The sequence below is a fragment of the Macrobrachium rosenbergii genome, chromosome 52 (assembly GCF_040412425.1).
Source record: "Macrobrachium rosenbergii isolate ZJJX-2024 chromosome 52, ASM4041242v1, whole genome shotgun sequence".
NCBI classification, from domain to species: Eukaryota; Metazoa; Arthropoda; class Malacostraca; order Decapoda; family Palaemonidae; genus Macrobrachium; species Macrobrachium rosenbergii.
In genome coordinates this window covers 11,307,758-11,320,286 of record NC_089792.1, presented here as the reverse complement: position 1 = coordinate 11,320,286, position 12,529 = coordinate 11,307,758, and the positions used below count along the sequence as shown (strand labels likewise).

The 12,529-nt window shown below is 36.3% G+C and overlaps 1 protein-coding gene across 1 annotated transcript in view; it reads left to right on the top strand.

Annotated features, from left to right (window-relative positions):
- Positions 1-12,529, top strand: part of LOC136833684 (sulfide:quinone oxidoreductase, mitochondrial-like) — a 40,380-nt gene that overhangs the window by 14,945 nt on the left and 12,906 nt on the right. Inside the window, exons 2-7 of the mRNA XM_067095873.1 lie at positions 8,189-8,294; positions 8,454-8,559; positions 8,925-9,005; positions 9,938-10,081; positions 11,813-12,007; positions 12,362-12,451. Coding sequence (XP_066951974.1) covers positions 8,197-8,294; positions 8,454-8,559; positions 8,925-9,005; positions 9,938-10,081; positions 11,813-12,007; positions 12,362-12,451 — 714 coding nt within the window. The 5' untranslated portion in view covers positions 8,189-8,196. The remainder of the gene's footprint in view (positions 1-8,188; positions 8,295-8,453; positions 8,560-8,924; positions 9,006-9,937; positions 10,082-11,812; positions 12,008-12,361; positions 12,452-12,529) is intronic.

The following is a 12,529-nucleotide window of genomic DNA, read 5'->3' as shown; positions in this document are numbered from 1 at the left end:
ACATGTCATGTGCTGTGAGGTCATGATATTGATACCTGTCCTATAGCTATCTAGCTCTTATTTCAACCAGAAATTTCCACCTATAGTAACTGCCAACGTGTCTAAAGACCTCATTATCGTGTCTCGGCAACCTACCTGACTGTCAACACTCCGTCCGTTTTCTTATCGGTAGGGTGCCAAAGCACAACAGTACAACCTTTCGACTAGTTGTCCTCGGCTATAGCACATACAACCCTGTTAGAAATGCTTTGAGATAGGCTGCAAGTTACCTTAAAGAACAGCATATTAGTCTTAGTCTTTTACTTGTGCTGTTTATGTATATACACGATTTCATCTGTTTGTTTTCCATATCATTCACTTTTGGGCGTGACGTTCTGTGGAAGTTTGCCTTCAAAGTCAACGATTGCCCAGGCCTGTTCCACATGTTTGTTATTTCAATAATAATAATATTAATAATAATAATAATAATAATAATAATAAATAATAATAATAATAATAACAGACCTTTTGCTTATGAAATCTTAGGGTAAAGTAATTCATACAAATTTGGTAATGTGTATGAAGTTACTCGCTCATTTTAAGCATGACTTCAGGAGTGAAAACCGTGCATCAAGTCAGGCAGTCATTGCCTTTCTTAGACTTTCAAGAGTCACTGCACATATCCTGGAGGCATAGTATTTTGCAAGATCATTGTGGACATAGTGTGTGGTGAGATACGGCTCTGTTGAAAGCCTTTTAACCAGAACGTTTCGGGAGGAAGTAGTAGTCACGTCGCCAAGCATCAAGTTAAGGAGTAGAATACTCTTTTATTATAGATGGTACATCAAAGCTAGTCCAACCAAGTGTATTTTATGCCGCCTCTTGACGATTTTTGTTGCTTCATAGATGTTAGTGGCATAGTGACTCTTAAAAATTTCATAAAAGTTTTAAAATTACAGCGTGGGATGTTTTTCCGTAGGGGCCATTGCTGTCATTGCACCACAAGCAGTGCATTGTAGGCATTACTTATGGTTCTTTGCAGCGGCCCTTCGGTCTTTGGCTGCAACCCATTTCATTCCTTGTACTGTACCTCCGTCCATTTTATTTCTTCCATCTTACGTTCCACCCTCTCCTAACAGTGGTTTCATATTGCAACAGAGTTTTCCTCATGTTACACCTTGAAAACCTTTTCACTCTCAATTTCCCTTTCAGCGCTGAATGACCTCATAGGTCCCAGTGCTTGGCCTTTGGTCTAAATTTTGTATTCCATTCCATTCCAGTGTGAGAGGTTTATATTCGCAAAATCAGTAGTCTTTCATTTCAGTAGGTTTGATTGGTCACCCTGTTCCTGACTTTTTATCAGTGAAAAATAAAATTCCATAATTACAGACCGGTTTATGGGTGCATTTCTCAGGAGGTTTGCTTGGCAAAATTATGATTTCGTTTGATTTTGGTTCGTTCTTGCGTTGTATAAGTTGGACAGCTTTTGCAAGGCTTTTTTGTACGTAAAGGCAGCTGATGGTACTACATCAACCAGTCAGTCAATCAATCACTGTCGCATGGTTTTTGGGCATGAAGTTTTTTAATCGTAATTCATTATCAGTTTGTTTTTTTACTGTCACAAATAATCTCTCGATCTGTTAAGTTTTATGTTGATAAGAAACTCCAGAATTATTGGAAATTTCTTCAGTAGAGTCCGTTGAAAAAGAAATGACATTATGTCGGACGTTGCGATGGCAGATATTCAGTATTTTTAAAATTGATGAAAATTTTTTGAAGTAATGATAGCATTTTATTCGGTCCATAAATATTTTGACCTGTGAAGTTTGCTACAGAGGTCCTTACCAAAAAGCCCGTCAGATCAGTTTTCTGTTTTTCGGAGCATATTGAATCTACACGTTGGGTCTACATATGTGGCTTCAAAGATATCTAAAAATTGTCCTCGAGCTTTTTTTTTTATTGAATGTAATTGCCGTTCACTTATCATGATTTTGATTCATACCACTGATATTCGTTTCCTGCTGAGCGTTGACGAGTGTGTTAGAACCATGATGAGTAAGACACATTTTAGTGAGTGCAAAGAATTCTGTAAACCTCTTATGAGGTTCTTAAGTGGATGTTCATTGAGTTGTAGATAATTTAAAGGAGATGACTAATAACATATGACATTGCTCAAGAATACTATTCCATTACCATTGACAAGAATGAGGGAGGTAATGGTCGCGCGATAATGACTTCGGGTGGTTACCAGAAAATCCTGGAGGTTGTCAAGGTTACTTTCTCGTGAAGATCCAGCAACATGTTTTATTTTGAGATTTGTTTCCTTTCTTTGAATCTTATTAATAAGAAACTGGGCTAATTGCATGTGATTAACAACTCCCAGTTTGTGAAGTTACTCCTATTGCTGTCTGTTGCATGTTATTTTTTTAAATATTGCTGTCATCGGGATTAAGATTTAATTAAATCTCTGATTAGTAATTGTATTTTGTATTTAATTCTAGTGCTAGCTTTGGATTTCCCGAAGAATATGGAAATCCTTCAAAAGTCCTACGAGTGATTTTGACGTATGGGCTGTTTGGATGCTAACAGTGGCTTTAAATAACAAATTTAAACAACTTGTCATGACATTGTGTCGATGTGTTCTAGATGTGCTTGCAGGCCTAATTTGAAATAACGTTTTTGCGGTATTAAGAATTTGTAGGGCCAAGTCTTCTGCAGTGTGGGCATTGCTGTCGCAACCATTGGTCTCTGTACCGTTGTACCGTTGGCCGCTGCTTTGTCAGGATGACTTGGATGAATGAGTCTAAAAAGGAAGAAGAAAAAAAAAAGAAAACGAGTTCCAGGGAGTAGTGTTATGTATTCACCAATATCCACTCTACTGAATCGAACGTCGGAATTCGGAGGGGCAATGCGCAAGCGTGCATGCGTGTGTTAGTGCTTGCACTTGCCTTTGAATGATGATCACGTACCATAGAGCGAGGATTGGCCTTGGTAGGTCTTCATTGGCTTGCCAGAATGTTCGCTGTTGTATAATTGTACAGAAGTTGTCTTTTTGTTTTTACTTTTTTGTAGGTGGTGTCAGTGATCATTGTTGTAGGAGTTCATTAAATTCTTGTAGTCTCTCGAATTCCAAGGACTCGGCTGTCACGTAATGTATGGTTTTGTTCATAACCAGGAAGTAAATTGGACCAGAGATTGAGACTGGGTACACTTCTCTCTCTCTCTCTCTCTCTCTCTCTCTCTCTCTCTCTCTCTCTCTCTCTCTCTCTCTCTCTCTCTCTCTCAATAATCGTTTTTGAATCCTATCTTTTTACGTGCATGGGACAAAGGTTTAAAATTATGAATAAGAAAAATGCAAAATTAAGAAGTTCTCTTGCAAGGAAGTCAGTCCTCTGCAGATTTGTACGATACTGATATGACTGAAGGTGTGAATTATGTTCAGGGTGTAGCACGGCATGGGGTAGCAACCTCATACTAAAAATTTTTGCTGAGAATTGGAAGCGTGCACGCTCACACACACATAATAAATATGTATATATATATATATATATATATATATATATATATATATATATATATATATATATATATATATATATATATATATATATATATATATACACACACACATCAATCAATTTTTGTACACTGTGTACACATTACACACATATATATATATATATATATATATATATAATTTATTATATATATATATTTATTTATTTGATCACTTTTTATTACTTATTATCTATATATATATATATATATATATATATATACCTATCTATATTATGTGTGTACAGATAGATAGATAGATATTGTGTGTGTGTGTGTCACAAAATTACATCCACATTTGGTGAAAAAACAGGAAACTGTTTCACTTTTAGGAAAATCAGTAAAATCTTGTATTCCTGGTTTCATTTTCAGGCGTGTCCTGGTAGGATAAATTGCTGCATCATGGTACTCTGGGCCAGACAAACTGTCTCTAATAATGGTCATCCTAATTGGCAACCCCTTATCCTGAAAGGGTTGCCTAATAAGCAAATCCTGAAGTGATTCAGTGCTGATTGCCTTTAGAAGTATCGAATGGGATTCCTAAATAAAAACAATTCCGCGTCGAGGATACCATAAAAACTAAATGCTTACAACGATAAAATGTTATATTGTGAAAAGTAGGTTTTTGGAAACGGAACTTTATTTTTATAAAGTGAATAACTGTGCAAAACTGAGAGAGAATGTTTTGTACGAACAGAAATTCAAAAGATGTTCACTTAGACTATGCAAGCGTGTTAGGGAAAATATATGCATTTTAAACAGGTTAAGAAGTTATTAGATTTAAGCAGCATCACCACAGATTGCCGAAGGGAAGTCCAAGACAAGACCATAATCATACATCTTTGCAGATTCACTCGGTTGCTGCAAATGACTGTTGCAGAGTTACTTCATACATCAGTTCAGTTTAGCATATGAGAAACACTACGTGTGGTTGTGGATTCCTCTTGAATATACGTTGTATTGTAATCAGTAGAGCTTGTGTGTGTGTGAGAGGCAGAGAGAACATTCAAGTGTTCAATAAAGACTACTTATCTCTAAGTGACTGACACTTGTTGTTTTTGAACAGTCACAATAAGTATTTATCACTGGCAATCAGTGCAACCTGATAAGTACCTCAAGATCCAATGCCATGATTAATGCGTCCCTTATCCCCCCCCCTCCTTCCTGTAAGGTTTTATTCAGTTTTATCATTTTTGGAGAATTGATTACGATGACATTTTGTCTTGAGGCAGAAAAGACTGTTATTGTTAGTTTGCAATTCCTGGATTAATATATTTAGATGCCTGTTCCGTCGCATAATCAGAATCCAGTGGCTCGTAACTCCTGATGAATAGTGACAACAGATGTTGGTATCTTGAGTCAATTGTCATTGATCTTGACATCGGCCCATCCGGTTTTATAAAAAAAAATACTGTATGCATAGAAACACCATTATTTTCGTTACGTAAAAGTTACGTGCGTGAAATCAATATTTCAGCAAGTTCGTCGCTCAGCATGGATTATAAAATGATTTCGTTTCTTTATGAGGATGAATTCTAGATAAAAAAAAATATATTTCGTAAGACGGTAATTGAAGTTATAAAGGACGTTAAATGAAGATGGTGGAAGAAGAGGTGTAGAAAATAAGCAAAGTAAAAGAAGACAGCAAATAGTTGCGAGTCAGTCGAAGGTAATATACAGTAAACATTTTCGCTGCTGCTGTTAGAATTCGCCAAACTTTTGTTTGGATAAGAAAATGCCAAGGTTAAAAGGATGCAATTGTTGTGCAGTTTTGCTGAAATCAGTCTTTTGTTTGCTGGACACATTAAACAAATATCTAGTACTGAAACAGTTTTAGAATATGATTCAGGATTTATATAACATTTCAAATTCAAGTGCTGCCATGAAAGCTGAAAGTGATATTCTAGAAAGGACAAAAATGTATCTGGATTCCAATATACCATCTTTTAGGGCAGAAGAGCGCCTAGTGCAGGGTTGTGAACGCCTGGGAGATGGAAATACCCCTTAAGTGGCATCAACCTGTCCTGTGAGACTGATGGCAACCATGTACTTAAGTCAGTTTAGGTTCTGGAAAACTGCTACTGTAGTAATAGTCAGCAGTAGATGGGCATTGTTGCCCTATGAATTACCAGTGATTAACAATCAGCATCATCTGCGCTTAATCCGTAATTGGGGTCGCTGTTTTCAGTGAGCCTTCTCCAGTTGTTTCTATCTTGGATGGCTTATTTCATAATTGGTTTAGGCAGACACTTTACGGACAGATGCCCTTCCTGGCTCCAGCCCTCCCTATTTATCTGTCAGTGGTTTACGATAGATATAATATTCCTCGAGCAGAGGAGCGCCTAGTGAATGGGTGTAGACCCCATGATGGGAGGAAATCCCCTTATATGGATGATGATTCTCAAATCCTGAGGACACCAGCAACCATGCTTTCACTCCTGTGGGTGCCGGAAAAAAACTGTAACTATCGGTTTCCGGAAAAGGAAAATAATGGCGCGCTTGCTGATTGTGTGGTGTTGAATATACCAGTTGGCCAGGGCATGTGGTTTGCAGCCCTGTACCCTTTTCTGATATTGCATAACACTTGAAAACTGTATGTATATGTTTGTATAATTTCGTTTAAAAGCAATATACAGAAACTTATTCCCATTGCGTAAGTTCTTTGTAACGATTGTTGCATGTGCTTGAAAAACAGCAGCATTTTTATTTTAGACATCTTAGTCTTAAATCTAACTCGTCCATTTGCGCTGTGTAATGCTAAAGGAATGAAAGATTCTTTTAGAAATGCAGTAGTGGTGATATCAACATAACAAATAAGATCATACGTGATGATTTACATGCAAGCTCAGGAATGACAGAGCGAAGGACATATTTGGGCGCAGTCGGGTAGCTTCGATCGAGTTTAGGGTATAGTGACGTCAATGTCAGTGTTAGGTCGCTTCTTGATACGAGCAATCGTGCCCCACCCTGACTCTCTCTCTCTCTCTCTCTCTCTCTCTCCGTTGAAGCTTACAAGGCATTACAATATCGGATCTGGTTTCCCATTATCTAAACAGTTGAAAAGCATTTCAGTCCCAATAACAAGTTGCCGGTATGATCTCAGCTTGTTAGCAAGTTGCTTCAGAAGTCTCGTCGATTTCCTGAATTAGGAATAGAAATAGGAGGGGGGATTTGATATTGGCAAATGCTGCACTAAAAATTTCTTTCTTTTTATTTCCTTTGTCGGAGAAAATGTTTAGTTCTCTCAGATTAAACTAGAATTCTCGCTGTTTGTAGCCTATGCCAGGTTTTGAACCCTACCGTGAATAGATAGACACTTTGCTATCCGTGTAGACATCCCAGGATTATATATATAATCAACGGATTTTCTTAAAAAGCAAATGGATGTTACAGACTAAATACACACAAAACAAAGCCACTACAACACCTTCTAAAAACATAAACATGTCACACGTCTCGAACTCTCGCCATACCCGCGCAATAACTTCTCGCTGCTGGGAAGAAAGGGCGTTGGGTCGGGTATGATACATGACACATACTTACCGGGGTCTAACGATGTCAGGCAGGGCAGCCGATCGAGACCACAGGTCTACCCAAAGCCAAATCAAAAGTCCTTTCTACCCCATACAAAAATGGGAATAAAAATGTTAAAAGAAAAGAAGAAGATTGGCATTATTAGGTGCTATGTAAATCATTCTTCTTAAATGTTAAAAAGCTTAATTAAAAAATTCTTTAATTTTTAGAAAACTCTTTTAATTTAATGTGCAGTCGGTACTGTTCGTTATCAAACTGTTTGGTCGTAAGTATTCGATCAAGTTTGTAGCTGAGATCGAGCTGTAGAGATTTTCTTTTTCTGGCTATCTTATTGCATTTTGCTAATATGCCATATATTCTGAGGTAGAGATAAACTTTGATTCTAAGCAAATTACGGCTTTGTTTAAAACACTTTTGTTTCTGGCCAGACTTGTTGTTTATAAATCTCTTCTCATTTTATAGTCCAGAATTTGGTTTTGAGCAACAAATAATTATTTTGAGTCGACATCTTTAAAACTGGTGCACAATAAGTGCCACCTATGTCACTGTAGTGCCCCATCCAAAAACTAACATCCAACATTTTCATAAACTCTTCTGAACTTTGATGATCAAAGTTTGCCCAGTGTCTGTCTGCCTGGCTTGCATAAACTTTTTGCATTTTTGACGACTTCTCCAGAACCACTGGGAAAGTTTAAGCCAGGCCTGGCACAAAGCATCTTTTGGTAAAGGGGATTCAAGATTTAGATGATGAGGGCCATGCCCTTTACCTAGGGGAGGTAATCAAGAAATAATGGGGAAAATGATATCTCTCAAGAATCTTATTCTCTGGAACTGCTGGGTAACAAATACAGTAACTTTAATGTGAAAGGTTACTTGGGTACAGTACTGTAGATTTAAGCTTGTTCAAACCATGGCTCCAGGGGATCAGGTTAAAGGTATATGGGTCCAAAATTTTGCATAGGAATGTAAAGGATAAAACTTGCAAGTTGCAGCAAGGTGGCCCCATCTGGCAAGACCAGTTGGATTGTCCCTTATAGTAAATACCTATAAATGTATTAGTGTAATTATCATAATTTCTAGAAGCTCTCATAATAATTGTTTTTATTTGTTTTTATTGCAGAGAACAAGATGATATCTCAGCGAGGAGTTCGCCTTCTAACTGCTCATGGCTTGAGAGAATCACTACAGAAGGCTGCCTTATCCACAACGTGTGCCAATCATAAAAGGTTAGAGGAATGTTGCCAATATATTATTTACATTTACTATTGCTAGCATATGGGATGAAGTGAAAGTAGTTCAGGGTTAGCTGTAAAGAAATAAACTCCATTTAGTCTGCCTGTAGCTGTCTGTGTGGTCTAGCTGAAATTTCCTCTTTCTTCCAAAAGCTACAAATTAGTGGTCGTGGGTGGTGGTGCAGGTGGCTGTGCAACGGCCGCAAAATTTTCATCGAAGCTCGGCAAGGGGCAAGTTGCCGTTATCGATCCTGCAAATGTAAGTAAAGTGAACCTCATGCTACCTTAAGAATATTTATTATTAATGGGTGCTTGTTAACTTTCATGTTATCTTTACATTTTACTTACTAATTTATGGATATAACTTGTCATTGGATTCATGACAGGTGATGTGCTATTGATCTTTGGGGTATTACTCAAAACGTTGCATGCTCTTTGGCAGTTATGCTGTCGTGAAACATGAAAAGTTTCATCCATTAATAGTGAACAAGTACTACAGTACTTGTATTACCAGCCGTAATTAGTAGAGGGTGGATTGTATGCAAGCACTGAACAGTTACTGTTTTTTTTTTTAATTAAGTTTTAAATCAATAATGATGAAATAATGATGATGTTCTGTTGCAGATGCATTATTATCAACCAATGTGGACTCTTGTGGGGGGTGGTATGAAGACCCTGGAAGACTCGGGCAAGCCAATGAGTGAGGCAAGTTTTCTATATTTTATTTACTGCAGTGATCCATTTTGACACTTAAGGTTCGGGAGAGCCTACAAAAGCAATGAGAGGTAAGCTTTCTTTTATTTTTTTTTTAAGCAAGTTCTGTCTTTCATTTTTGTATGAAGCAGCTATCCCTGCATAAAGACTGGAGGACATTAGCAAGCCAGAGAATAATGTAAGTTTTCTTTTTTTTTTCCATGTGACAGTGAAATGATGTTGTTGTGACAGTTAGGTCAAGTGTGCAGTGGCTCCACAACTGCAGGTGAATCATTATCTGTCACTATCATAACTGTGGTGAGACATATCCTGAAACAAGAACACTTTTGTAGATATACAGTACTAAAATCTTTGTTCTGGGTATTGACACAAGTTCCAAGCTGGGTATGAAGACACCAGAAGTAACCAGAACTTTCCTTGCTTTAGGCATTCATGACGGGGCTAGCACTACAAGTACAGTATCAGTTTTTCTTGTTATTGTTGGCAGGCCTTTGTCAGAAATTATATAATAAAAGTATTCAACCTGCTCTTTTAGTTAGTTGTGCCAAGAAAATACAGGTTGGTATTATACTAGCAGCCCTTTGAAACTTACATATTACCATTGTGGAATTATGAAAGAAAATAGTAATTCATATGTGATAAAACTTTGAATTATTTTGACCAGTATGGAGTCAAAGTGGTTATTTCTCCCAGCACTGTCCATGTGATGATGTAACTGAATATGTTTCAGAGGAAACTATACTGTACTGTATAGTAAAGAGGACATGTTTAGATTTAGGAATGCAGCTATAGTATTCTTTTCTTGTACTTTTAACATTTGTTTTTGCTTAAATGTCTTTCTCTACTCTCCAATTAATCTTTGGATCCACACAGTACCAGTTTGTAAATATTTATGATACTAATTGCTATAATTTTCTTTACAGGTTTTACCAAGAAAAGCAGACTGGATTAAACAAAAGGTTGTAGGTTTTGATCCTCACAACAACAAAGTAATAACAAATGAAGGCCAGGAGATAAATTATGAATATCTTGTAGTTGCTCTTGGTATACAGGTGAATTATGACCAGGTATGTACTGTACTATGTTTTAGTGTTAAATTACAAGGTAGTGTTTGTTGATTCATGTATAATAAAATGTGTTCTACATTACAGTCATGAGATATGTTGGCTGCAAAATAGGTTAAAAATTTAGAAGAGGATTTGGTATACAGTTGAATTATTTTCAATTATATTTGGGTATATTGAGAGTGTACACAAACCCCTCTCTTCTCTTGCTTGTGCTTTGCTTCATTAACCTCAGGTTGAGTCATATGTGTCTCAAATCTACAATGGAACCTATTACTGGTTCTCCATTGCCTCATGTCATGATTGTACCTTTTGTACATCAAGTGGTCTTAGCAATTGCCACACAAACCATTTACAGTACTGTACAAATATTTACATTATCAGTCAAGTTCAGACATACCATACATTGACCTTTACTCACTTAACTATCCAGTTTCTTTAACTTGAACTTGCTTCAGTTTTCACCCCTCATTTAAGAACAAATATTTTAGATGAGCCCTGTTAGTCTAGAAATGTTACTGTGTTGGTCTTTTTCAACTAATTCAAAATGATGATAAAACTACAGTACCTGACATGGCACAGCTTTATTTTTTTGGTGAAGATCTCAGCAGCTAGACTTGAAACTATTGTCCATCCTTTCCTTTCTAGACTGTGTTGGATAAAGAGAGAAATGCTCTTGTATTCATTTGAATTCATGGAAGGCATATCCATTCCTATAAAGCCCATAGCCCCTTCTGCCAACCTGATTTCTCACTCTATTCACTACATTGCTCTTGCTTAAGGATACAATATACTTAAGGCTCAAAGAAGCCATTAAAAGAACTCTCAGAAAAATGATCTTGTTGCTTTGGTTATAGTTACATCATCTCTGTTCAAGTTCGAATCAACTGTGTATCAGGTTAGGTATACAGTTTGCCTAAGATGCCACTCCAATCATCCTCATACCCCAGAGATGTTATTCGTAACACATTTTTTTAGTGGTCATAGGAGTGGCAGCCATTAATCATTCTGTAATCATTAGCTGGTTTATAATCTTTTCACTCATTTTACATTCATTTGGCTTGTCACAAATGGTTACTTCATGCACTATGAAGTTTGTTAAACTGGTTATCAAAATCCTAACTCCAACCACACACTGTAGCAGTTCTGCTCAAGTAAACAGTTGAGATTGTTTATTTGAGCAGAACAGTTAGTGTGGTTGGAATTAGGATTGGGATAACCAGTTTAAAAAGCTTTCATGTGCAATGAATGGTTTGTGTGTGGTAGGATTTAAGATTTTGATAACCAGTTTAAAAAGCTTTAAAGTGCAATGGTTACAGAGTGTGTGTGTGGTATGAAATAACCATTTGTAGTAAGGCCATGGTTGAGTATTTGTTAAGATACATAGAATTTTATTTGAGAACATGGCTTGAAATTTGGGAGTAAAGGAGTACTCGTTACCTCCTTGGAAGCACAGCTATTGCCAGTTTTAATTCATAATCAGAATGTTCTTTGAGTTACAAAATACTAGCAGGTAGTAAGACAATAGTCCATATTCAGAAGACGTAAATTTAATTAATCAAAAGCAATAATGACAGCTTATTATTTTTCATTTGTCAATTTTACTAGAATAATTGAGTAAAATTTGAAATCTTTGAAGTTAAAATGCATGTTTGAATTGAAACTTAGTACTGGTATAGTATTTAAAGCTGTCCAGTGAAATTAGAGTTCCACTTTATATTGACTTTATTTCAGATCAAGGGTTTAACGGATGCATTGGAGACACCAGGAGTTTGCTCCAATTACTCTCCTATATTTGTGAAAAGAACATTCAAGAGTTTGAAAAACTTCAAAGAAGGTAATGCATTGTTCACCTTCCCGAATACACCCATTAAATGTGCTGGGGCACCCCAGAAAATTATGTACATATCAGAAGAATATTTCAGAAAGGTAAGATGTTATAAGTGTTTGATCTCATGACAAAATATGGAATGCTTTTGGATTTTTTTTAGAGTAATCTGTAGGGAACTGTTATAGTTATAATTTTATTAACAATATTGGATATATTTATCAAAGTTGAACTATACTACAAGGCATGTTCATGAAATTTATGGAAAATAATAGAAGTACAGTATGTACTGTATTTGAATTATGCCATCATGCAAAATGATAATTGGTATTAAGTGTACCTAATTGACCAACTCTTAAAGCAATGAGTACTTAGGAAAAATAAAGTTACTTAGAATTAGTGTAATATCCTTAGAAATAAAGATGTATTTACTTAGGAATTTTATTCCATTGCAGCATGGGAAACGGGACAAGGCGAACATTGTTTATTACACGTCACTTCCAGTTTTATTTGGTATAAAAAAATATGCAGATGCTTTGTGGGAGGTAAGAAATGGAGTTAACTCAACTAAAGTTCTTAAATTTGGTTTACTTTTAACAGTGACATGGTTTCCTTCTCATAGA